Source organism: Ceratina calcarata, unplaced genomic scaffold (assembly GCF_001652005.2).
Source record: "Ceratina calcarata isolate Rehan_Ccalc_2016 unplaced genomic scaffold, ASM165200v1 scaffold27, whole genome shotgun sequence".
Classification (NCBI taxonomy): Eukaryota; Metazoa; Arthropoda; class Insecta; order Hymenoptera; family Apidae; genus Ceratina; species Ceratina calcarata.
The window spans coordinates 584,036-606,843 of record NW_017149195.1 but is presented as its reverse complement, the minus strand read 5'-3'; the positions used below and the strand labels follow the sequence as shown (position 1 = coordinate 606,843).

The window sequence follows — 22,808 nt, the reverse complement described above, 5'->3', positions numbered from 1 at the left end:
ATCGAAATTTACGATCCTATAAGATGTTCTTTGCCGTTTCACGATGAAAATGGAGAAACGGAGGGAAATCGGGAGGCTCGGACAGAGAGTAAAATCTACGACAGAACCTCGATTCTTATTATTCAAGTTAACGTTCTCATCATTCTCTTATGTTACGAGAGGTGAATCTAGGAAAAGCGATACGATAGGCAAATATCCTTTTCATCTTTTCCCGGTTAGAGTAGACGATCGAGGTTCTACGATGCTCTCTAATTACCGAGCAGTCCGTTCATCGATACGCTTCTGCGACAGAATCGTTATCGCGCGACGAGGTGGAAATTGGCGCGTTACAATTTTAGCGCTTGCGCAAGTTTGAATCTAAGTTGAGACAGAAGCACCCTTCGGCGCTTAGAATACCAGACGCGTCGCGTATCGGCGAACGGTCCCTTCGATCCAATTTTTCAAACACCTATGTGTGTACGTATTATAAGAAACGTGTAAAATAGAGTGCGAAATCTGTAAGTTACACGCTAGTGTGTACATACATACGCGCGTCTACTATTTCCAGTCAACAGAGAAAAGGGGGGTACACACAGGTGTATAATATTAGCATTAACCTAGATACGTGTATCTGCGTACAGTGACGGTGACATTAAAGAAATTCTTTCTTTTTTTATACCGATAGAACGATAGGGACGATTTTACATCGTATAGTTGTTGGAATCGCTATAGCATCATCGGAACGAGTACCATTTCAGAAGTTATTTTCAACGCGATAAGTAATTAACCGGCTATAGCAGTTATTCCATCGACTACACTTTACTGCACGCGAGGATTGATGCATACAGTCCTGCTTGTTGGATGTAAATTCTGAAAATCGGATCTTCGTACCGCTAATACCGTCGGCCAATTTACTTGACGAGGATCAAGTGATCGCTTTTAAGTTAGCAGTTAATTATCCTGTACAATGCGCAACGCGACGATCGAGACAACGATGATAGATCGAAATAGTTTACGATTTCTCGATCGTTGCGTCGCGGTGGGATTAGTATTCGGGTGGGTGAGACTCCGGTGTCTGGAAGAGAGCAACAGAAAAAAACGTAAGGAAACGAAAATTTGAATGAAAAGGATAAGAGCGAGCTAAGAAGAAAAGAACAGAAGAAAGAATGGATGGAGTTAGTAAAGGACTTGCCGTGGATATCCCTTCGCCGAGACACACAGGGACCGTTTTTCTCTCTTTCGTGTCTTTTCAGTTTCGAAGGTGGTAAGGGATTAATCGTAACTCGTGCAGGCGCCCCGTGCAAAGTATACGTGTCGTTATATTTGTGGCCGCAGTAGAATAAACACACATACACATTCGGTGGAAGGCTCTCGCGTCGTCGTTTTCAGTTCTCGCTGGGCAACGCGATCACGAGGTTTGCCAGAGCAGCCAGCATGCGACACGCAGTTCTGTGCGCGTGTGAAACGATTAATTAACAACGATTGTGTGCGCGAGTGTGGACATCGTGTACCAGAACGTGCGTATGCGTAACGTGTCAACATGCCTTTGAACAAAAGGAGAGAGAGAGAGAGAGAGAGAGAAAGGGGGATCAAACGCTTTTCCTTTGGGCTCGGTCGAGACGTTCGGAAAAACAGCGGTCGAGTCTCCGGTCTCTTTCGTCCTTTCGCGACGTTACGATCACATTCAGACATAGCGTGTGACTGTGTGACACTCGTGCGCGCTTCATTCTCAAGGCCATGTGCTGTATTATATACGGTGCGCAAGATGTGTTTTGTTCGCATCGTCAGGCAGTATATAGGCGGATTCGTATCGTCGAATGAAAACATTCGATTAGTCGTGAAAATCATAAAAGTGTGTCCGATCAAGCTGCAACCGTGGTTTCGATCCAGGTATTAATATTGTTTCGTGATTGCAATATGCCACTACGTGTCGCGTGCGTCCGCTGAAATTTTTCTAAAAACGTTCAACTCCGTCAGGTTTGCAAGACCAGTTGCATCTACGTATAATTCTTTGAAATACTGTCCACGGTTCAGCCTTTTGACGACAAATGAATATAGCAAACTGTGCAACGATCCAAGTAATAATAATAAAAAAATGAACGAATTAAGAGAGATAGATAAGTGGTACGAAGCGCGGTCTAAGACACGTGGCTTCGTGCGCAGAGTTTGTGTTATGCCGCGACTCTTCCCTTTTCTTCGGAAAAGCCGTTCTCATTTTCTTTTCCGTTTCCGAGTTCCGAAGTCGTCGATTCGAATCGGATGAAGCTTGTGCAACGCGTCGAACCCCGCCACCAGTTCGAACATGGGCTTGCCAAAGGCGTAAATACGAGTCGAACGCACGTCGTGTGTATGTGTGTACGTGAACGTGTGTGCGTGATCGTGGGAGCACATCGATAGTCGATAATCGGTTCATCTCCACGCGTCTTCGAGGTACAATTACTATCGAAACGAGGACATAGCAGCGGGCATGCAGTAAGAGGATCGGGAAACAATAAACGGCAACGAAATCGAATCGAACGGAATGTAACGAAAGTAACGCACAATAAAACAGAAAATAATACTGAATGCGGTGTTTGAAACGTAACGCGAACGCCATAAAATTATACAGAATGTATCGTACGAAGACGAATTACAAATCATATTTTAATCGAGACTTTTAATCTATTATTTATTTTTGCGAAAGACGTTTATGGCATTCGCTCGCGTTTGTCGTAGAAATAAAAGTGTCTCGATTCCGGAACGAAAGGAGCAACAAATGATAAATAAGCGAATCGAGACACGAGGGTTGGAACAAAGGTCTGCATCGAATGGAGGAAAGAAGAAGAAGAAGGGTAGAAAGGTGTATAGTAGAGTATAGGGTCTCGATTCCGAAAGAGGAAGGAGACACAAGAGAGAAGTCAACACAGCTGTGTACACGTATCAACGGATGACAATTATACAGAGAGCAATAAATAAATTGGCAGGCAAGAACAACAATGTCCTCGTACAGATCGTAACGTTAGATATATGATATCTTACAGTCACTTCGTACTCTCCATCGTGCATCGTTATTCCCAACGGAATCGGGAGAATCGGTAATAATCGGTGTTAGGCTGCTTTTCGATTGGTTAAAGTTGCCGAAACGCGAGCGAAACTCGACTAGAACGAACAACCGGTATCGGCCGACAAAAGCTTACGTAAACGTGTTTAAATGGATTTAGCTTCTTTCCGGCTCGTGTTCCGCGTCGTACGTTATCAGGCTCGTAACGTCCACAAGAAAAAATCTGTTAGATTTCCCTCCCCGAGGGAGAGAGGAGCGGGTACGCCCGTTCTCTCTCGAGGAGAAGGAAGAAAAAGACAGAAGAGCGAACGAACGAATCGTGGATGCTTACCTTCATCATGAGCAGCAGTGTGTTCAATACGATGAGACACATGATAAAGTATTCAAACGGCGTCGATACCACTATACTCCAGATTCTGAACTTTACACTTTTCCGATCTCTCGGCATGTACCTTTCCAACGGCCGCGCTTGGATCGTGAAGTCTATGCAAGATTTCTGAAACGAGCCCCAAATGATTATCCACGTCCATCGGTATTTTCCTCCGCGTCGATCTTTGGTCTACGAGAAAAGAAAACGTGACAAGATCGTTTCGAGGGTGTTTCGATCGAACCTGATTCTTGTCGATTTCGCCGTCCTGCAATTCGGCTTCTCCCTGCTCCTGGAAAGTGATGATGATCAAGGCCACGAAGATGTTCACGAAGAAGAATGGGAACACGATGAAGTAGACGATGTAGAAAATGGACATCTCTATACGAAAATTCTGTATGGGGCCCTTGTCCTCGTAAGTGGCCGCCATCGAGTTCTGCAATATCTGCGGCCAGCCCTCGCCGGTCTGTACTGCGAACAACGTTAACATCGCAGCCATCACGTTGTCGTAATGAAACGATTGCGTGCTCCACTCCCGTTTCCTGGGCTCCGGCAGCATGCCATTGTCTTCGAAAACGAAATATTGACCCCTGCGACGGAAGGATTACCATGAGACAAGCGAACAAACGAAAAAACGAACAACGTTCTAACGATTGTTTACGATAGATACGCTTTACCTAAGCGAAGATCGAGAGCGAGGATCGACTGTAAAAAAGACGAAGATGTTCGTACTCACTGGCATTCCTCTTTCGTGTATTTGCTCTCGTCGGTGCAGAAGAAGAACTTCCCGTTGAACAGCTGCACCGCGATCACAGCGAATATGAATTGAAACAATATGTACACTATAAGAATGTTAATGACATTTTTTAGACTGTTCACGACGCAGTCGAACACCGCCTTCAGTTTCGGCACTCTCTTGATCGTCTTCAACGGTCTGAGCACCCTCAGCACTCGCAGCGATTTGATCGTCGAGAGATTCTGCCCGGCCGAGCTACCGGTCATGTCGAACGCGAACGATACCGCGGCGCATATCACCACAACGGCGTCCATAATGTTCCAGAACTCGCGCAGGTACGAGCCCGGATGAAGGATGATCCCGAGATCGACTATCTTCAGTAGCATCTCGACGGTGAATACACCGGTGAACGCGTAATCGAAGTAGTTCAGTACTTTGTTTCTCGGCGATTCCTCCCACACGGGATCCTCGGCGGCCAACGCGATACTCGACAACGTTATCACCACCATTATGAATACGTCGAAGTACCTCAAGTTGACGACCCAATGGGCGGCTCTTCTTATTCTGCACAGACGAATACGCGCGCACCGATGAGAAGTCTCGACTTACTCGTCGACTCGATCCGAATTCGAGAAAATAACTTACGGATTCGTAGGGGACAGTATAAACATGGAGGAGTATGGCAGCATTGGTTTTGGTCCCGTATCATCGTCTTCGTCCTGCTTTTTCTCTTCTTCGGATGACTGTTTCTCACCTTTACCGTCTTTGCTGAAATCCCACGAGTATTCGTTCCCTAAACGATGTTGGATCACGAGGTTACGGGTGTACGGACGACGATCGAAAACTTACAAATTCTGGTTCGGACTCGGAGGACAGATCTCTACCTTCGGCGCGTTACCGTCCTTCGGTTTTTGCAGAGTCTGGATCTCCTTCTCGAGTTCCTGCGCTTGTTTCTGCTTGTCCTCGTTTTCCTCCATGTTTTCGGCGGCGCTCAATTCTTGCGCGTTCGCCAGATTGTCCACGGCGATAGCCAAGAACACGTTCAGCAGCGTGTAGTTGCCGAACAGCACCAGCACGATAAAATAGAGCGAGTAGACCATGCCTCTCTTGGTACCACCTTGCGACTCTATACCCTGATACATCACTTCGTTCCAATCTTCTCCAGTCAGGATCTGAGACATCCCATCAAAACCGAATCCGTTTATTACGCGAACTGACAATGTGCAACGACGAAGTCTCATTGGCATGCTATTAGCAGAACTAATCGAATCTGTTCCTCTTTCTACGAAAGCTCGTTTAAGGATGCGAGATAACAGGAAAGACCATGTCTCGTATTCTCTTTCCTTGAAAACAAACGACTACGATCGGTAGTAACAAGCTACTGGCGAGAACAAAAACTCGCGAGTGTCGTGTAACTTACTTGGAAGACAGTGAGCAACGCGATGGGAAAGGTGTTGAAGTTGGTGGGCGGCGTGCCTGCTTCGAAGTTGAACTGGCCGCCGAACAGCTGCATGCCGAGCAGCGCGAATATGAGAATGAAGAGGAAGAGAAGGAAGAGCAGGGATATGATGCTACGCATCGAGCTGAGCAGCGATATTACGAGGTTCCTCAGGCTCTTCCAGTATTTGGTGACCTTAAAAATTCGCAGGAGTCTAAGGGCACGTAGGACGGAGAGGCCGAAAGAGCCGGACTTCAACGCGGACCAGATTACTTCGAAGATCGATCCGGAGATGACCACGCAGTCGAAACGGTTGAAGCTCGAGTCGAAGTATGTGCGAGGACCGAGCGCGTAAACCTTTATGAACATCTCCAGCATGAACAGGGCCAGGAACACGAATTCCGCGTAATCTGTCAACATTCATGTACTACGTGTTAATACGATCCATACAGGGTGTCTCAGAAAACGTGTTAGAATCGAAGATGGGTGATTCTGAAGGTGTCTCTGAACAACAAATGTGAAGTATGGCGTGGTTTCTGAATTATTAACGAAAAACATTGACCAACGAGAGCACGCGGGGTCAGCCACAGGAGTGTTGGCTCGGATCGTGACCAGCGTTCTCATAATTTTTCGCGCACGGCTCGCTTCCCCTCTTTTTCGCCCGTATTTCGATCCCCACTACTATTCTCCTCATGCGCCTTCGCTGACCATGCCTAGCATATCCCCATCAAGTACCAGTCCCCACCATGGTCGCGTCGTCCCCACTTTCCGGCCGAGCGAAAAATTATGAGAAAGATGATCGTGACGCCCGGCTGTAATCGTCACGATCCGAGCCAACACTTCCGGGGCGGTACTTGCGCCGACCGCGAGCTCTTATTCAACAGTACTTTTTGTTAATAATCCAGTCACTGAACCCCATTTTGCAAAAGAAAATTGTTGTTCACCCTGTATTGCCGCGCGTAGTATTAAATAAAATATTATCGGGTACTCACAAAGAAAATCGGTGAGCCATTCAGGTTGATTGTAATGTTCCACGGCCACGCACACGGTGTTGAAGAACACAAGAATGATGACGAACCAGTAAAAGTTTTGCGATTTCACCGACTTTCGTATCCAGTATCTGAATCTTTTCTCGGCCAGCCAAAACTGATTGCACGGCCCTTTCTCCTTCGTCGACGAGGACCTCGAGAACCCTGCGAAGCAGATGCGAATCCGTCGTCATTCGTTCATTTTTACGGCAACTAGCAAACCGGGAGCTGTAGAAGTGGTACTCACCGTCGTCCTGGTCGTCGTCGCCTTCCTCTTCCTCTGTGTCGGTGCTTTTGCTCTTTCCAATCTTCTTCTTTTTCGCCTCGGCTCTTTTTCTTCCTACGAGAAAGACACGCATGTATACACGTCGTGTACATTTTTCCTCTTTATTAATAATAACTGGTCGCTCGGGCAAAGAAAATTTTTCAAAAATAAATCGAGTCCCTCGAGGCACGAACCTTCTAATATGTGCTTCTTTTCCTCTTCCGTGGTCCTCTCTTCGGCGAGTATTACCTCCTCTATAAATAACAGAAAACAATATTTTTATTATACTTTGTGCATGAACGATCGGTACAGGGAAATAGAAGAGAATCGATCTCGCTAAACGATGCGTTAAATTACTGGTCCAGAGAGGACAAAAGCTACTAGAGAGACTATAGCCTAAGGCAACGGTACTGCTCGCGATCGATATGTATATTATGTATAATCGATATATGTACAGGTACACATATACGTATGTACCATTGGCATATGTTGACTTTCTAACCTGCTTTGCAGATCCAATTCAGGTAGCAGTACAGTTCATGTTCGAGCTGCTGCTGTCTTCGCAATTTGAGGAAGGACTGCCGGTTCTCCACTTTCTCTCTCTCCTTCGCAAACTCTCTACAAGCGTTACACAAATGATAAAGAGCCGCTTACGGATGGGACGGGGATGTTCGATCTCTTTTACGATTACTTATGTATGAGTTACACAGGTGTCGATTCAACTTTATATTCAAATAATTACACTAGCGAGTCTTTTATCGAGGATATTACATTGAGACTGGGATTGCTTGAATTTATCGGTGACGTTTACGGAAGCATTGAGAGGAATGTACGAAGCGTACGATATCTCCAATTCCTCCAAATATCGTTTGATAGCATCGACGAAGATTACAACTTATCTGCATCCTCTTTGTTTAACTTTTGAGTTAAATCGAATTGTCTAAGCCGTAGGATGCGTTGTATTGCCGGTCGGATATAACTCGTATATTACTACTGTGCGTACTGTGCGTGTGCGGCGCTAAGGCAGTAAGTACTAAGAATAGTAAGTAGCGCTTTACTCTGGCTTCGTTACTGAAATCAGGAATGGAACGCGAGCAAATACAGAGAAATCTAGCGCGATAAACTTCGGTGGGTGGTGGGCGGGAGGAAGGGGGAAGATCGATTCGTTTCGAGACCTGCTTGAGTGATCCACTTTAAGTAGGCACTGAACGCAGTCGTGAATAGACGCTTTCTCTTTGCTTTCTGATAAGCCGCTCGCCTCTCGACGCGTGTTCTTTCGTTCGAAAACTCCCTGACGAACAGAAACAATGATAATCGGTCGCTCTTTAACCGGGTCTTCGGCAACCCGAGCCGATCCAAGAGTCCGTGCACCCCAAATCCGAACTCTCCTCGTTGCTTTACGACAATTTGTTATATGAAATTCATTTAATCCTCGTCCACCTTTCTCCGTAAATTTAATATAAAAGTATGGAAGAAAATATTCAGAAATTTTGATATGAAAAACATAAGCAAGAATCGTATCGATGGACGAAGATTAATACACGAATATGACACGAGTCTTTTGCACGTTTTCGAGATAGGATGAGGGTCGCGATAAAAATTGATAACGAGAGTACTCACCCGCTCAGGACACCGAGAACTAAGTTCAGCATGAAGAATGAGCCAAGGACGATCAATGGTATAAAGTAAATCCAGTTGTACGTGCTGCCGAGAGCGTCGTTTGTCTGGAAATTCGACCAGAGGCCACGTGAAGCCACGTTTACGTGTGCGAACGCGAATCATCGTTTATCCAACATCCAGGCTGTTTTAACTTTTCGTTTCGCGCGCATCGATCGCGTAGATCGAAACCAAAAGTGGCATACGGCATACATATAGCAAACAACGAGATACTTAAACGGAATCGCTTTTTCTTTTCAACCCCTACTCTCCCTTTCGTTTAGATTCTATCTAGTACTCTAACAATTTTTATAACCCATTTTTAATATTCATTCTTTTATGAAAATCCACGATATCGTGAAATTAGTTCTTTCGTCGTTGCATTATTGCAACAGTGAAATGCAACGATTCAAAAATAGATAAGAATATCGCAAAGCCATTTACGTTATACGCGTTTTCAAAAACTATTCCCACTTTCTAAAAGTATCAAAAACATCGAGAAACAACTCGCGAGCATCGTCAAAGGTTTTTCTATTCCTGTAACGATGCGATTTCGAGTTGTACAATATCGAACATCAAAGATTTGCGAAGAGGGCTGAAACTGACAGTGTCATACTGAGCAAGGTGAACATGTGGGTCAGTGTTAGCGTAAAACACGTCTGCAAGCAAACTTTTCATCCTCCTTGATTCGACGGTGAACGTAACGTATAAAATAAATAAAGTAAAACACGGCGGAAAGCGGTAGTTCATCGGGCCACAGACACAGAGATCGAAAAGGTGAAAGAGAGAAACATGTAGACGGTTAAACACCGAAAAAAAATCGAGTGTTGAAATAAACATCACATTTAAAAGTATCGAAGAGTCGAAGAATGATAGGGCAAGCACAATCGAACGAGATACGTATTGATATGATGCGTGGAACGCGTCGATCGAAGACAATTTATCATTCCAGTCGTTTGTATTTGGCTCGGGAGCTTCGAATTTGTATACGATTAGTCGATTGGAAGAAGGGTCGGAAATGTTCATGCACGTGAAATGGTGTATGTAGAGATTCCAAAAGGTGAAGAGGGACAGAAGATGAAAGGGAGGCTTGAAACACAGGGAATCCCGTTTGTAGTGCAATTAGAGAAGTGGAGTTCGCCAAAAACAAACGACGGTAGAATAGAAAAAGTAACGGAAGAACGCGAACGCGAAGATCTTAAATAGTCGACGGGAGGATACGTATAGATAAGAAACAGATATACATAGATATAGATAGATGGTACAGAGAGTTTTACAACACTGAGAGACATATCTCTTGCTTTACCCAGTACAATATGGCAGTCCAGCCCTCCATAGTGATGCACTGGAAGACAGTGAGCATGGCGAATCCGATGTTATCGAAGCTGGTGATGCCGAAGTTTGGTCCCTCCCAGTGATCCATGCACGTCGAGACGTTCGCGTCGCACACGTGGGCCCCGAACGGCGCCTCCGATTTGTTGTCCGTGTTACACGGGCTCGCCTGTTCGCCCTCCTTCACGATTACACCTAAAACGATATCCGTATCAGATCTGCCTAGCCTCCGGCACAGTTCGCGGGTCGATGTTCCCGTTTGCCGAATGACCGGTCAGACATCGAGTTTTACCAAAACGGGGCTACATTTCTTTCGCACGACATCGATTATTACCTTAATCCATTTTTCTAATTAAGAATCTTAATTATTTTACGAATTGAACACGAATATGAAGGGTGGATCCGTAATCCATTGAACAGGAACGGAGGAAGGAGTAGGTTGAGAAGGAGTCGTTTGGACGCTACTCACTGATATCCCTGATGCTGTAACACGTTTTATGCAGAGTTCCCGAATAAAATTCGAGACCGATGATGGCGAATATCACGATGGCGAAAAGTACCAGCAGGCCGATCTGCAGAAGCGGGGCCATCGCCTTGATGATAGACTTGAGCACCACCTGGAGACCTATTGCGGATAGAAAAAGTTCGACAGGAGTAATTAGGCCCAATCACCGTGCCCTCCAAGCGATTCACGTGTCTCTTAACTCGACTCGTTTCAACTCAACTTTCATTTCTTCTTTTCACTTTATTTTTACTCTCCTCGCTGCTCGGGGAAGCGTGCGTGCTATATATAGTATGCATACTCTTCACCGCTAATTTTCAAATCGCATCGCATTCGAAGATGCGTTTCCTGGTTGAACGTTGCACACAGTCAGATTGAAAAGAATCGGGATACTTCGTTCTCGTTACAATGGACACAGCATACAACTCTCAAAAGATATACATATATAATATAGATCTATTTGGGTGGTGCTACGTAAACAAAATAATCGTTCTAGCGTTGCAAGGCATCTACGTGTAGATAATATATAGATATAGAAATATAATATAGTATATACTTGCAATAATATAATTAATTACTACACTGAGATCTACGAGCATAATATGTATGTACGTCCGAGTAAACGTTAGTCGCTCTGTTCGCTCGTAATCGGATCTACGTAGCAGCTAAATCGATGAACCTCGACGAAAAACGGATATATCCGGTCGAACCGAGCACGAAGTATCCGAGCACGAATCGCGGGGTGGCGATTGCGCGCGTTCCTCGAGCAACGAGCCCTGATTCCTCGTCCTGCTCTAATTTCAACCGACAAAAATTAGCCCGCTCCGTGCGGGGTATAATCGTGACTCGACAGCGAATTTGGCCAAGACCCGAAATTTCTAAATCAACTTCTACTTGTTACGAACAGTTTCCTCTATGCCAAAAACGAGACCAGGCGAAATTTCGTTTGAACTCGGCTGAACTTTCTCTCTTTTTATCGTTTCTCGTTGTCATTATTGTTGTGTTTTTTTTTTGCGATCGGTGTGCCGAATTGTATTGAAACGCTACTCACTCGGTATGCCGGAGACAAGTTTGAGCGGTCGCAACACGCGTATCGCACGCAACGTGCGCAGATCCATATCCAGTTCTATGCCCTGCGAGAACGCCGTGATGAACCTGCCCCAAAACACACACACCCCGCCACGCTTTACTACTTACTACTCTATTACACTAATACTTCACGCTACTTAAATACTTAAGCTACACAACTAGGTGGTTTAACTATGTATATGCGTTTCTATGGCCTATGTAAACCCGTTTGCCTTGGGAGAAATGGGAGAGAGAACCGTCTAATTGGGCTCGAATCTGGGACCGATATATCTTCGCTTCTTCTTCTTCATCTTTCATCTCATCGAAATCAATTTTGTTTCGACTTGGTACACGTTTCGTTAGGCATTGGTTCTTTTTCTAAATTGATATCGAAAGGGGGATGAAACTACGCGCCGCCTATGCGTGCCAAAAGTGACTACTTAAAGAAACGTATTTTTCGAAAAGAAGTTCAATTAGAAATGTTTTAATCTGGAATTAGTTTCGTTACATCACTTTTGGAATACACGTACGACATCAGATGCGATTTTGAAGGAGACTATTCTTTTAAGAGTAACTATGAGATCTCTAAACAGGGTTCGAGTAATGATTATCTCTCTATGAACGTTTGTCAACTTATCTTGAAACGATGAAGCGATCGTTCTACCAGTTACGGGTTAAGCGCACGATCGCGGAAGGCTTCGAAGAAACTCGTCGATCATCGATGGGATGGGGGGATGGAATCGAGCAACTAATTAAATGTTTAAACTGACGAGCTTCTTTCAAAGGGGGATTTCCGCCGTTGGACAGAGGAGGGAAGTTCTTATTGAATTACTCACGCGAGATTCTAATTCTAGATGCTGTTGAATATAATCCTGCCGGCTATAACTCTATAACTCTAGTTTCACGAAGGTGATAAAACGTAACATCCACCGGGGTCGTTCAACTTCCTCTCTAGCCGGAAAACTTACCCTTACTGTCGTTCGTTCGGCTATAAATACGTTGGTTCGTTCCACTGGAAACATCATTTTTACATAGTGCGAACGACCTCGACGGATAAATCTAGGAATGATTACGGATTACCGTAGCCCTAAAGATACTTCGCTATCGGGGAAATCGTAACTAAAACTTGGAGAACGGGAAAAGTTCTCGAAGCCAGAGGATTTTTACCGAGAACTCTTGTTCGCGTGGAAGAAAAATTGATTTCATTTCGGCGAATGATACTTTCTCGGAATAGGCGAGACTTTGTTACCGCGCGTCCACGTAGAGAAATGACGCTTTTCCCTTTCGATGATCCTTCGAAGGGAAGAGAGAAATTATCGGGTTATCGAAGGAAGACGTACAAGAGTGGAGGATATCTCGGTCGAAGAGTCTAAAGAACTCAGCGGGACTATACGAACTCGGTCTCTCGAGGGTGTCTAAAAGGTACACACGACTCTCTAGCAATAAAAACACGAGCTTGCTCGAATACTTGTTACTGCTCTAGGACACGTACCTATTTACCAACGTATAGTATCGTCGGGTCTATCGGTCGGTGATCGTGGCTAATGACAGTTCTGCTAAATATATAGATATACCTGCAGGCCAGTAACTCTTGCGTCAATCGTGTAAATGTGTCTTTCTGCTGCGACATCGTTTATATTACTTGTACCGCGAATTTCGTCCAGAGTCGCGTCTATGCTATCCCGAGTCAAATTCTTTGGAACTTCTTCAATTCTTTATTGCACAAACTAACATGAATTTCGTGATGTAAGAAAGTTCTTCGACGTTCGTGCACTCGTTACAACGAATTCTTAGGTATCACAGACGGAGAACGAAAAATTTAATACGAGCTCGGTAGTTACTTGGTCGTTTGAAATTTTGTTTTTTTTTTCGTGTACGTGCGTGTACGTGTCTAGTGATACGTCCGGTTCGACTCTGGTAGTACGTACTCTCTAAGATAGTACGAATAAACGTGTGCAGAAAACTGAACATAAACGCAGAAGATAGAGCAAGTGGTATATAACTAGCGACTAGTTCACGCAATTCCTCTAGACTCTAGAGAGACAGTAGAGTGTACAATAATTAATAATACGCATATAGATAGTAATATAATAAGACACTCGAATTACGCAAACCACGTGGACACAGAGAATATACGTGTGTGTATATATGTATATCACGTTCAATCATAATATCGATCATCAACTGGCAACGATCATCTAGCGTCAATCAACTGATCTAATAACACCCATAGCCTTCTAAGTGGTGGTCAATCAACGATAAGAAACGGAACGCAACGATAAGTAAACGACGTAAAAGTTTATTAGCACGGGAGAACTAAATAAATGAGGAACTAAAAGGACGGAGACTAACGAAAGGCAGAGATTAAAAAGTACGTAGTACGATATAGACGAATAAATGTATAACAGGTGTTAAAGTATATATGTACGCAGATAAATTAGCTTGATGCTGGTCTCTCGCTTGCCAGAACTAAACGTCGACCCAACAACGAGTTAAACTAAAGCAAAAGAGAAATATAGAAGAGAGGACAGACTGAGACAGAGAAGGGAGATATAAAGAGAAACTAAACGGTCGACGAAAAACTAAGTGTGGCTGGTTTTAATCAAGAAACGTTTTAAATATCTAAGGAGACTAGTCGAACGCACACAAACTGCCAGGAACAACGGGGGGATATTAATTAATTATAGTTAGTTAATCTGCTCGACTGTTCTCTGTTACTGCACTCTGTACTGTTTACTTTGATAAATAGTGGCGTTCGTACACGTATAACAAATCGTTTTGTTTGCCGTTTCACAGAACTGTGACTGACTCACTTGGAATTTTCGAAACCAGCTTTAGCGGTCTGAGGACCCTGAAGGAACGTAGCATACGCAGGTCGACGTCCACGTTTGTTTCGGCGAACACGGTCATCGACCTAATATCCAAGGATCACTCTAGAATCTATCTGTTCCGCCGGAATCGTTCCGATCGACGTGCGATCTCCTTACAACTTAACATCCTTTCGGAGAAAGATCCTTTCCACCTTCGTATCTCTACTATTCCATTTTTTATCAATCTCATTTAAACCCTCGACAGTCGATGCAAATCTCACCTATTCTCGACTCGCATCGGTTTTCACAGATAAAAAGTTTGATACGTAAACGAAATAGATGCGTTACAACTTTGAGATAACAAAATCGCGTAAGGTCGTCGAGGGTTCAGAGCGCAGACAACTGCGAAAGGCTTTCTCCGTAAAGGGGACTCCTCGAGGCGAAATCGGGGGGAATCGGGTAATTCGTAACAGACGTGAACGCGAAATCGACATTGGAAACTCGCGGTGGGAATTCGATCGTAACCTGACCAAAGGGTCGTATGAAACAAAGCGTTTTAACATTCTCTTCGTCCACTGTTTTCCTCTCCGCGTGTCTGCTCGAACGCTTTCTAGTTCTTCTCGCGACCGTCGGCGAAAGATAGATAATGCGTTTGCACGAAGGAGAAGAACACGAGGGAGAGAGAACGAGAGATGACGTGAGTGAGAGCTTCGCGACAGAACAAATGTGTACACAACGATCGAAATTAAGTGAGACCCGAAGCGAGCTTTCGCGAATTATTATTTCGGAAGGATCGCAGTTTTCGACGTACGTAGGAATTTTACAAAACTCTCGAGATTTCGAGATTCTCGAAAGCTGGGATCCTTCTACGGGGTACAGTTTTCCCGAAGGAAGAGGGGGAAAGATAGAAAGAACGTTGAAAGAGAAATGTATGTTGGCTCACCCGGTCACCACGACGAAGAAATCCATGATGTTCCAAATGTTTCTCAAATAGGAGCCACGGTGGAGGACGAAGCCAAGGGCGAGGATCTTGAGGCTCGCCTCGACGCAGAAGATCGCGAGGAAATAGATTTCGGTGGCCTCGAGCTTCTGCGCGAGTATGGTCTTGTCGTGCTTCGGCAGGTGCTCCTCTAGCGCGAGGACCACGCAATTGGCGATGATGGTGAGCAGGACGGCGTACTCGAAGGGCGGCCACTCGATTATGAACCGTGTATGCTTCCGAATGCAGTTATCCTCCGATAGGATGAACAACGACGTGGTACCCTTGCCGCCTCCCCCACCGCCACCCGCCCCTCCGCCCTGATCCCGGCCTGGCGCCATGTCCACCAGACCAGGTACCTGTACGCAATAAAAAAATTCGCATTTATTCTCTTAACTATCTCGAACACACATACAGTGATCATTTATAAATTAGAAAAAGCGATTTCATATTGAAGATGAAGAAAGAAACGAAACGAAAGATCGATGAGAAAGGTGAGCGGCACGATGAGGACCAACTGCAATTATACTTCCTCTAAAGTTTAGAGACCAAAAGTCCTAAGAAAGTCCTAAGCTCCGAAGGCTTTTTCGAGCGAAGTACTTACCTGCCCTCCAAAGCTAGTCCAGTCACCGAGACCACTCAGTCCGGCCAATCTCGGCCTTCTCCTGTACTGACTCGTGTATCCAGGGTCCCTTTGTGCCGCCTCTTGCGCTGCCAACCTGCAACACATCAACCGATGCGAAACGAGTTAGTCGCCGTTAGAGTAAAATCGTTCGAAGTTCTCTAGTGACGCGGCACGCTGCCACCAAAGAGGATACATAATCGATTTCCCAAACTCCGTTCACCGCGAAAAACACCATAATCGAAGGCGAAATAGAATATTTATTTATTTATTCCTCGAGTTAACGAGAACTCTTTTTATATACATAGGAATATAAACGAGCAGAAGAATTGAGATAGTAGATTTTACAGACAATTATAGAGTCTATAGTTCATATAGATATAAGTTAGGAAGAACGTTTATTTATTAGTAATGCGAAACGAGAAAGATGAGTGAAGCTTCCGTCTAATGACGTGACAGAGTCATTGAATATATGAAACAGATGACCGAGTTTATTAACTTTATATTTTATATTTGAAATCTATTGATCGATCGCACGTAAATCCTACGAGGGAACCGCTCGAGACCTGAGGATTTAAGCACGAGCAAACACGAATGATCGTCCGGGGTAAGAACGCGTGAAAGTGTCTCGCGAGAGAGCTCGTTAATGGCCGCCTCGAGCATATAACGCGCCGCTCGGTCTAATTAACAGCATTAGCCGAGACTTTTACAGTCGGGGATCCTACAGCGTGCGTGGCTCTCTTCTCGTAGGAGAGAGAGTGCAATCAGGGTAATGTAATAACTCCATGACAGAAACGGTGCACCGATACATCTCGGTGCGTGCCTTCCAGCACGTCCTCCTCTCTCCTTCACGATTCTGAGCATCGTTGCTGCTCCAAGATTGCTTCCCTATTCAACGAGGCTTGATTCTCTATTCACCCGCAATCAGCGTTCCAGCACTTTTGAAAAATTTCGAACGCGTCCGCAAACGAGATGACCGATTCTTTTTGTATTGCTTCGCGTTTCATGCGATCCGTCACCCATCATCCACATAAACGCTGAAGCCCGTTTCCAGCACCGATCGCAAACGGTTCGCCGCGAGATTGTTTTATTAAAAAGCACTTGCATCGCCGAACGAAATATACATTTTTATCGGTCTTCTCCATGATTCGCGTGCGAGACATCGCTTGTCAAATACAAAAATGATGATGTGGCAGGAGATTGACATTCAACCCACATTTGCTAAGTCTCAGAATGGCCTCGAAACTCCTTTCGGAAAATTTTCGGATTCCAAACAGGATCTTTTATGTTAAATCGAATTAATATTAAGATCTCGATTTACGATCACGTTTAATCTCGTTCGTCGGTGTGATTTCTGAAGCGAGCAAGGCACGCGACATTTTCGGACAATTAATAATGATTTAATGTAATACGTCAGCAGGCCACAGATACCGAGTCCATTACCGATGCCAGGAATAATTTCCCACCTACGCCGAGCGGTTCTACCTGCATACGGAACGCATTATCACGGTATTATCACTCGGCCGCGGTGTCGTAATAACAGTAACAACGTTATTGTCGAACGATCCATACTCGGTTATTACGTCAACGACTAATCGTGTTCCCACAGATTTTCTGCGCACCTAGCAAATTCATTTTCTCATCCTGAGTCGAACAACGCAGTCAATAAATAGTTAAATCTTTCTGCTTGAACCGGTCATCGATACGTTTATGAGAAAAAGCGTGGAGACCACGGACGGTGTGAAGTATTAAACTCGGGAGACATCGTTCGTGAAATGAAATCAGCGTGTTTTGGCAGCGAATCATTAAACGGAGGAGAGTCTCCACCAGATTGTCCGTCCGCTCGCTTCATCTCCGGCGCGGCGCAACCGAGCGGCGTTGAATTATTAAAATCGAGACGAGAATAATAGATAGAGCGCGCTCCGTTACGGAAAAATCGATACTACTCTCGAAATGAACCAGCTGCCTCACGTAGCGATGACTCGACAGCGTGGCACGATGCAACGCGTCGACTAACCAGGTTTCAGCTGTCTCGATGATAGTTCTCCCACCGCAACAGGTGCAAATGTTATCGCTGATTACACGCGGACGAAAAATTGACAACTTCGCGAATCGTACTCTTCGAATCGTGTATCGCAATTATAAAGCCAAGTATCTTAAACTAATTAGGTGTACGATATAAAATATTCCGTAAATCGCACGGTATTTACACTATTGCATCGTGCATAGAGGATCTTTGATCGGTTTCATAGGCGCGATACACCGTGTCTCTCGATTCTCTGCGCGCAGACATCGATTCGGCAATTTAGCTCTAGGAGCATCGTGCTTCCGAGAGATTTACGACAGGAATTGTTGCTGACGCCAGATTCCTAGAATTTCACAGTAAATTACGTGCAACGGGCATTAACTAACCGAGGTTAAAATTTCGGGTAACGCGTCGTCCCATTTCCGATTGCGACGAACAAACGACAAATTGATAGTAGCAGTTGATCGCGAGCCGAAAAAGCGTCGGCTGATCGCGATTTATGCGAGGCAAAGCGATCCAAGACTTTTTACCAGCTCGCGGAGGCCCGTGCCAAACTCTCGTGTCGCCTGCCGTTCGCCTTTTTTACTCGCGGCACAATTAACACGAGGATTCCCTCTCCCTTTCGGCCCGCGAATATACAGGATTCGATTCTAGGAAGCTGGTTGCCAGGAGGCTTCTCTTCGTGGATCAACGAACCGAAAAACGTTCCGTCGTAATTCTCTCGGCACGCTCGTGCTTCCGGAAAGGCCGATTTCCCGTTTACTCCGAGCCTGGTTCTCGGTTTAGTCAGAATTCAGTAGTATAGGTCGGCCAATAGTCTGACAAGTAATGGGATCAAAGCGCCGCGCGATACAATCGCTACAAAGATTCCATCAACGGTTCAAATGCACGCCTCTAGTTAAGTTCGAATCATTATTCCATAATTAAAGTTTATTTACTTATTTAAAATAATTATGAAAAAAAAGGGAAAATATTTCACTCTTTGAATTGGTACTAATTGTACTATCGAGATCTCAGAGCTGGTAAATTAGTCTTAAAGAAAGAGGAAGCAAATTTTTTAAGAATACTCGAAATAATCGACGAATAGGTCGAAGGTGTACTAAAAAATAATTGCCCTTCGATTTCAGATTGCAAAGCGAACGATTCCAAGGGGAGAACATTTCCGATTTTGCACAGGTGTAAATAAAAACTTTGCAGTTTAAACAATTGCCGAAGATCGATCTTATAAAAAGATAAATAGTGTATCTACATAAATCTTGTATGTCCACAAAACGTTACTTGGGATCGCGTTAGGATTGAAATTGATAGGATGAAGTAACGGATGAAAGGGTGGATGATTCTAGAAATTATTTCGATGCTTTAGAAAAATAAGTCTATCAGTGTTACACAGTTGACGGATAGAAGTCTCGAAGCATCGAGTAGCATAGAGATTAGTGTCTATTCGCAGCAACTGGGACGGCACTTAGAAGTTTATTATGGCTCATCAGTTATCGACGATACTTCTCGAGGGTTATTAATATCTTTCGGGAAATCAATATGAGAGACGTGACGCCTGGCTAGCAGGATCCCCTTGAAAATTGGTTGTATCGGTGCGGCATGATTCTCCCGTTAACCCTTTCGATAAGTCGTTTAGTCAGCCACCTAATACCATCCAATCGGCTTTCTTACCCGCCGTCTCTTTCCTCCGCCACGAGGCTGATCTCAATATTTTCAGATGCAACTTCGCGCGAATTATTGTCAACTTTTTAGTTGCATAAATCACGAACGAACTAACCAGGCAATAAAGAATTTCTCAGCCTCGTTACCCTTAAAACAAACCATTACGTCTACGTGGATGGAGCATGCCGCAACAATCGGCGCACGCGTACAGATCGCGAGCGAAAGTCAAACGATATTTTCTTTTTTAAGAAAGGAAAATCGATTAAAGAAAAAAATATTATATAGAATTAAAAAAAGAAGCCGGTAATTTCGTTCCTTTGAATCTCTCGCACACGCCTTGCGAGGTACAGAAACGAAACGAACCGGTTACGATTAGAGGAAGATATTCGAGCGTAAGAAAGAGTAGAGAGCAAAGAAAAGAAGAGGGTGAGCAAAGATAAGGGGATGGAATTGGCGGCCGGCTGACAGTAAGAATCGCGGAGCAGCTCGAGTGCGCCGGCCTGCCGGGGATTCGGATTTGCTGCTGTCGTGCCGCGCAGCTCTGCGCCACGTGCGCGGTATCCCTCACACCCTTCAGACAACCGATAGAAGGTATCGACTGAATAAGAGAGTCCTTTGACTATTAAACGAATCGATTTGTGAATTTAAATTATATGACTCGTCATCGATCGTGAAATATTAGCTTTACAATTTCTCGCGATCAGGCGTACATTGAATCGAAAAAGTTTATATAGTAAGAACGTTACCGTCTCATCGTGTTACAACGAAACTTACGATGTTTTAAATAGAAAGCTATAATGGTTCTGTTTCAAGGAAGATTTCACGTTCGTGCAACCACGTGTTAGCAGAGGCTCGACCGCCAGGGTGGGGCGTCTCCCGGCCGCCGATCGTTACCCGAAAAGCCGGCTAACGGCGGCTACTAAATACACGCAACGATCTTGCCAAAAATCTGCGAAAGCTCCAAGACCACCACTGTGGACTATGACGCGAGAACGTGACGCCCACCTTCTCTCGCCCTCTGTGGATCCTCCGGCATCTCCTCGATATCGAGGCTACCCTCGGCCGACGTTGCGGAGCCAACCCGAGGGAGGGAGTGCCCTCCTGGTGACGTCACCGTCCACCGCCATTTTGTCCCGTGACGTCAACCGTAGCCACGACCGCTACGAACGGCCGCGTAGCCTTCCGTACACCCTACGTCGCCGACGCTTGTACGGGTTTCTCCTCTCTTTAAAGCTTTAACCAACCATCTATCACCGTCCACCGTCCCTTTGCCACCCTTTATGCCTTATACGCAAACTATTTTTTCTCTTCCCGGCCAAGTCCGTAACAATCGCTTTCTTAAAGCTCTATTCATCCATACTATCGGCTGCACGAGGAATAATTGTATCGATGACGAGCCCTCGAAGCGTATTGCTAATCAGAATGCGGAGCGCTGGCTGCAGAAACGTAGACGCGAACTTACCTAGTGGGAACGAGCTTAAAGCTTGGGTGCGCGTGCACCCGTGCGGTGGCTAGGAGCACTGGGAATGCGCAGCCCCGTTGGGTTTTATTCACCCGTCGGACTCACGATGAGCTCCTAACGCTAGTATACGTGCACCCGACGTAATTGCAGTCGTTTTCTCAGCGAATCTTCATACGCGATTTATCTATCTATCGCTGTCTTTGATTTTCATCTTACACCTGGACAAATCGAGAATGTCTTATTAACGCTCTGTAGTGAAGCCATAAACTGATCGTTCGATTTCTTAATATACTCTCGTCACATTTTAGATACGTCAAGTCGAACCAGTCTTTAAGCAGTTTACTAAAATATTTCTTTAGTTGAAAAGGGCCTGTAATTTTCAATATTTAATAGCTACATTCTACAAAAATGATTTGGAATCTTTGGTCACAGATTTGGAAATTTCTTATTCGTTCGATGGGTCAGTTAACGAGCGCAGATTTTTTTCCAGTGTAGTTGCGGCAGTTATCGAAATAGCTTATAGAGAACGGCATATCGCGGAGCGGTGCGTAGATGTAGGTCGAGGTGGCGATAGGTGGGCAACGGCATTCGAGGGAATGTCGATGCAGTGGTATATGGTCTCGGTATCGAGTGACACGATGACCCCAGACGATGTTCGACTTAATTATTCGATTTGATGCGCATCGGGCGCCAGTCGATCGACCACGGGAATCGCGTCGGCCGGAGACACCGTGCCAACATTTCGCCGAGACCGCTATACGCTCGCGACGAGCCAATACCGTCTCGCGTTCCTAATAAACTCACGCTTGAAAGAAGAATTCTTGGAAACCAGTCCAACGCAACGATTCCATTTTCTACGTACAAGTGAAGTAGTAAAAAAAGAAGCAACTACACGTCGCGTCGTATAATAGATGCAGTCTTAGGATGAATTTAACCCTCGTCTATTCGATCTCGTATTATTTAACATTCTTACGTACAGGTATAAATCAAATATATAATCATTTGTTCATTATTTTCTACAGTATAGCAATTCTAAACAATGACGAATTTCGTTTTGCAAAAGTTCATTTCTGGACTTAAGGAACACGTGAATTTGTATAGATGTGGAATCATAGAGACTTATATAGCAGCCCCTCTAAGGTTAAGAACCGGCGCGGTGCTCCGTTCTACGTCTTGGAAATGAATTTAGCTCGGCGTCAACGCGAGAACCCGAACTCGAACCCGAGGCTTTCGCAATTACAAGTTTCATTAGCGCAACAAGCCGTGTAACAATGTTTCGCGGCGGTAATCGCGAGTTTAGTCGCGAACGAAAGTTTCTGTACGTTGTATGTATGCGCTCGGAGCCAGCGGGAGATCGATCGGCAGCGTTATCGACAACTCGACCGCCACGCGACGCGGCGCGGAACGCCTCGTACTCGAACACCTTTCGCTGATTGATTTCAATCGACGTACACGTTTCATTCTAGGTTTCGACAGCCTCGTTATTATCACCGAGCACGTGCTCCAAAATCGTTGCTACGTTTAAAAGCGATATCGACTATAAAAAGATTGAAGCATTTTTGAATTTATGGAAACGATTTCAATTATCGACCGGTTGTTCCTTTCTCTTTCAGTAATGTATCAGCAAAGATATCGACACTTGGGGAAGACTGATATCTGTCTCGGGTCTGATCTCGTGGACACCTCGACGGTTGAGATAAAAATAGAAGCGGCGGTAGCTAGAAAAATGTGCGTAATCATCGAGACGAGGCTGATACGAGGGCAAGGGTGCATAAATAGCGGTAATAGCATTGTCCGCGCATTAAACTCGTATAAACGCGGGCGGATGCCACCCGGTGG

General features: G+C 44.9%; 1 protein-coding gene across 25 annotated transcripts in view; it reads right to left on the bottom strand.

The window, feature by feature from the left end:
• The window catches only part of cac (calcium voltage-gated channel subunit cacophony), a 99,835-nt gene that overhangs the window by 28,208 nt on the left and 48,819 nt on the right, over positions 1-22,808 (bottom strand). For 18 of the 25 annotated variants that reach the window (XM_026812296.1, XM_026812302.1, XM_026812294.1 and 15 more), the window contains 16 exons: positions 15,805-15,919; positions 15,165-15,559; positions 11,395-11,498; positions 10,311-10,466; positions 9,816-10,036; positions 8,474-8,577; positions 7,356-7,471; positions 7,048-7,107; positions 6,836-6,928; positions 6,553-6,753; positions 5,543-5,970; positions 4,972-5,294; positions 4,768-4,890; positions 4,123-4,686; positions 3,631-3,976; positions 3,351-3,515 (listed from right to left, as the gene is read on the bottom strand). In XM_026812296.1, the coding sequence (XP_026668097.1) occupies positions 3,351-3,515; positions 3,631-3,976; positions 4,123-4,686; positions 4,768-4,890; positions 4,972-5,294; positions 5,543-5,970; positions 6,553-6,753; positions 6,836-6,928; positions 7,048-7,107; positions 7,356-7,471; positions 8,474-8,577; positions 9,816-10,036; positions 10,311-10,466; positions 11,395-11,498; positions 15,165-15,559; positions 15,805-15,919 (3,514 nt within the window). Of the gene's footprint in view, positions 1-3,350; positions 3,516-3,630; positions 3,977-4,122; positions 4,687-4,767; positions 4,891-4,971; positions 5,295-5,542; positions 5,971-6,552; positions 6,754-6,835; positions 6,929-7,047; positions 7,108-7,355; positions 7,472-8,028; positions 8,145-8,473; positions 8,578-9,815; positions 10,037-10,310; positions 10,467-11,394; positions 11,499-14,224; positions 14,326-15,164; positions 15,560-15,804; positions 15,920-22,808 lie in introns of those variants that run through there. The other 7 variants (XM_026812298.1, XM_026812317.1, XM_026812295.1 and 4 more) reach the window with 4 other exon arrangements.